General features: G+C 43.8%; 1 protein-coding gene across 1 annotated transcript in view; it reads left to right on the top strand.

Annotated features, from left to right (window-relative positions):
• LOC125485204 (lamin tail domain-containing protein 2-like) overlaps positions 1-3,763 on the top strand; it is a 22,144-nt gene continuing 18,381 nt past the window's right edge. Inside the window, exons 1-2 of the mRNA XM_048606839.1 lie at positions 1-98; positions 2,759-2,871. Of these exons, the coding sequence (XP_048462796.1) occupies positions 24-98; positions 2,759-2,871 (188 nt within the window). The 5' untranslated portion in view covers positions 1-23. The remainder of the gene's footprint in view (positions 99-2,758; positions 2,872-3,763) is intronic.

The following is a 3,763-nucleotide window of genomic DNA, read 5'->3' as shown; positions in this document are numbered from 1 at the left end:
TATCAGAGGAAACTCAGTGTCAGATGTTAGTTGGAAAGATTAAACAGGAAGGTGACTGCAATCATCAGTGTCTTCGAGCCCTTCAGGAACAGATCCAGGTCAGTTTTAACAGTTTCGATTGAAGCAGATGTACCTTTTCCTGTTAAGCATAGATATTTTCTAATCAACCTGTTCAAAAGTTGTTATTACACACCTCTGGAGCAGGCAAAACTTGAACCTAGGTCTCCTGGCTCAGTGGGAGGATCACTGACACTCCACTACAAGTGCTTGTTAAATCTATCATAAACTGCCTGCTCACTGTTCATTGTTTAATGAGCCCCCGTGTGGTGCTGATTACTGGGTACCAAGAAATCCCAGGTCCCAGATTTGACTGCTGTCAGGGGTAACAGAGTCAGCTCCTTCAGCCTGTTTCACCATCCAATTAGATCATAATGTGGAAGTGTTGGAAGTGCGGATGAAGGAGCTGCACTCTGAAAGCTTGTGATTTCAAATAAACCTGTTGGACTATATCCTGGTGTCATGTGACTTCTGCCAATTAGATCATGGCTGATCTGGAACTTAATACTTCTCGGCTGCCATGGATTCATATTCCTTTCAGCTTTAACACACAATTTGCCCCACCCATGTCCCTACCAACTTCTCTAAATTATATACTCTCAAATATTTATTTTACCCTCAGAGTAATGTGTTAACAGTATCTGAGTTCTTGTGGCAATATGCACCTTCACCTGCATGTTGTGGCCTGGAGCGGTGGATGGTGATGATAGAGGCACCAAACTTGCTTTCTATCATGTGGTGAACCAGGAATCTATTCTGCTCATACTCCCTGCCATTGGCATGTGTTGGAAGGATTCAATCTTTCTGTCTGTGTTTTGATCACACCTTACAAGAGCATTAGGTTCTGGCTCTCAGTCTGGGATGCTGCTATCCTTTTTGTCCCCAGATCACATCACCTTACCTTTCACCCCAAAACATTTATCTCCATTTTCAAATGTTCAATTGACCCCAGCCCCACAACAGTTTTTTGGGGAAATGAGTTCCAGATTTCTACTAATCTTTGTGTAAGTAAATTCTACCTGATATCACCCATGTGTGGCTTGTCTATAATTTTTAAGATTATACTTTCTGTTCCAATGTCTGCTAACAGAGGAAATCATTTAGAGTCGTAGAGACGTACAACATGGAAACAGGCCCTTCAGTCCAATTCGTCCATGCCGACCAGATATCCTAAATTAATCTAGTCCCAATTCCCAGCATTTGGTCCATATCCCTCATATACCCATCCAGATGCCTTTTAAATGTTGTAATTGTACCAGCCTCCACCACTTCTACTGGCAGCTCATTCCATACACGCATCACCCTCTCTGTGAAAAGGTTGCCCCTTAGGTCCCTTTTAAATCTTTCCCCTCTGACTTTTAAAGCTGTGCCTTCTTGTTTTGGTCTCCATCAGCCTAGGGAAAAGACCTTGACTATTCACCCTATCCATGTGCATCATGATTTTATAAACTTCTCTAGGGTCATCCCCTCAGCCTCCAACACTCCAGGGAAAGTAGCCCCAGCCTATTCAGCCTCTCCCTATAACTCAAACCCTCCTACCCTGACAACATCCTTGTAAGTGCTTTCTGTACCTTTCAAGTTTCACAATATCTCTCATACAGCTGGGAGTCCACCTTATCAGTTCCTTTAAATACCTTAAAGAATCATTTAGATTACTCTTCATCTTCAAAGCTCATGGAATACAAGCAACCTCTTCTCATGAACGAACCATTTCAGTCCTGGTTTCATTTTGATAATTCAGAATGGCAATTACCAATCTCCATTTTGGAACAGTCTGGTTTAAGATTACAAACCTTGTTCTGGATCCCAGACCTAGGAGCAGCTGGAGCAATAAGAGGGACAATGGAAAAGGTAAGGGCCCTTGTAATATCGATGTCTTCTTCTGAGTAGATTCAGCACCACAGACGGCAGGTGAAGGCAATGAAGGGACTGTTGAAGCAGTGTGGAGGGCAGTGAGGGAGCAGCTGGAGTGCTGAGCACATTATAGCAATGACCGCTTCATTGAGCATTGAGTACAGGAGTTGGAACATCATGTTACAACTATACAAGACATTGGTAAGGCTGTATTTGGAGTGCTGCATACAATTCTGGTCACCCTGCTAGAGGAAGGACGTTATTAAACTGGAAAGGGTGCAAAAACATTTACAAGGATGTTACCGAGACTGGAAGGTTTGAGTTATAAGGAGAGGCTAGATAGAATGGGACTTTTTTCCCCGGAGCATCAGAGGCTGAGGATTATAGACATTTATAAAATCTTAAGGGCATGGATAGGGCGAACAGACCAGGTCTTTTCCCTAGGGTGGGGGAATCCAAAACTAAAGGGCATAGGTTTAAGGTGAGAGGGAAAATATTTAAAAGGGACCTGAGGGGCAACTTTTTCACACAGAGGGTGGTGCATGTACGGAATGAGCTGCCAGAGAAGGTGGTGGAAACGGATACAACGACAATATTTAAAAGAAATCCAGATGGGTATGTGGATAGGAAAGGTTAGAGGCATATAGCCCAAATGCAGGCAAGTGGAACTAGATCAGTTTAGGAAACCTGGTCGGCATGGACGGGCTGGGCCAAAGGGCCTGTTTCCTTGCAGTACAACTCTGTGACTGTATGACTCTGACTGTAGAGTCCTTTGGGATGTGTTGAGATTGTGAGAAACACTGCATGATTGGGAGTTTAATGGTGCAGTGCTGTTTCCTGTGCTCAGGGCTTGTGGAAATGGCTGTGTGAGACAGAGGAAAGTTCAGCTGTACAAACAACATCAAATCCACACGGTGAGACTGAAATGGTGACATCACAGCCAGGAGGTGCAGAGAACAGGTACCTAACATAAATGTTTTGGAGTATATTCCAGCCACTGAACTCAAATAAACATCACTGACAGTAATAGTAGGAACTGCAGAAGGTCTAGGCCCGAAATGTCAGCCTTCCTGCTCCTATGATGCTGCTTGGCCTGCTGTGTTCATCCAGCTCTACACCTTGTTATCACTGACAGTAAATTCTCCAGTGTAACTCCATGTTCAAATTATACTCCTGTTATCTATGTAGTGTCTTCAATATAATTATCTCAAGATGTTTCACCAGAGCATTATCAATATTCAAGTTCTCTCTTGCTTTAAATCAGCTAATTTGAGCTGTAGGGCAAGGTAGAATAAAATCCAAATTTCTTAACAGCCCTTTAATCCTAACTCACACTTAAGTCCCGTGACACCCTACACTCCTGGTCAAGCAATTCCTTGATTTTAAAATCCCTTTGTTTTCAAATCCATCCTCACTTATCCCCATCTCTGTAATCTCCCCCAGTCTCACAACCCTCTGAGATATCCACCCTCTCAAGCATCTTGAATTCTAATTCATTCCTCCACTGGTAGCCCTGCCATCAGCTACAAGGGTCTATCAAGTTTAGAATTCTGGAATTTTGGAACTCTCTCTCTCTCTCTCCTCCCTCCTCCCCAACCACCCATCCCTCCTTCAGGCCATTCCAATAAAAATGTAATTCTTTGAACTCCCCTGCTACTGATGAATCTTTAATTTCACTTCCAATCAAAGGCCAAGTTGTTGGCTTCGTTTAAAAAAAGACAACTTGTCGGTTCTGCGTTTCTCAGTAAGGGCCCCGCAACAGTGCAGCACTCTTCTGTAAGGGCCCCGCAACAGTGCAGCACCTCTTCCGTAAGGGCCCCGCAACAGTGCAGCACCTCCTCAGTAAGGGCCC

The sequence above is a fragment of the Rhincodon typus genome, chromosome 17, assembly GCF_021869965.1.
Source record: "Rhincodon typus isolate 14 chromosome 17, sRhiTyp1.1, whole genome shotgun sequence".
NCBI classification, from domain to species: domain Eukaryota; kingdom Metazoa; phylum Chordata; class Chondrichthyes; order Orectolobiformes; family Rhincodontidae; genus Rhincodon; species Rhincodon typus.
The sequence above is the reverse complement of the archived record's forward strand: the minus strand, read 5'-3'. Positions and strand labels throughout refer to the sequence as shown.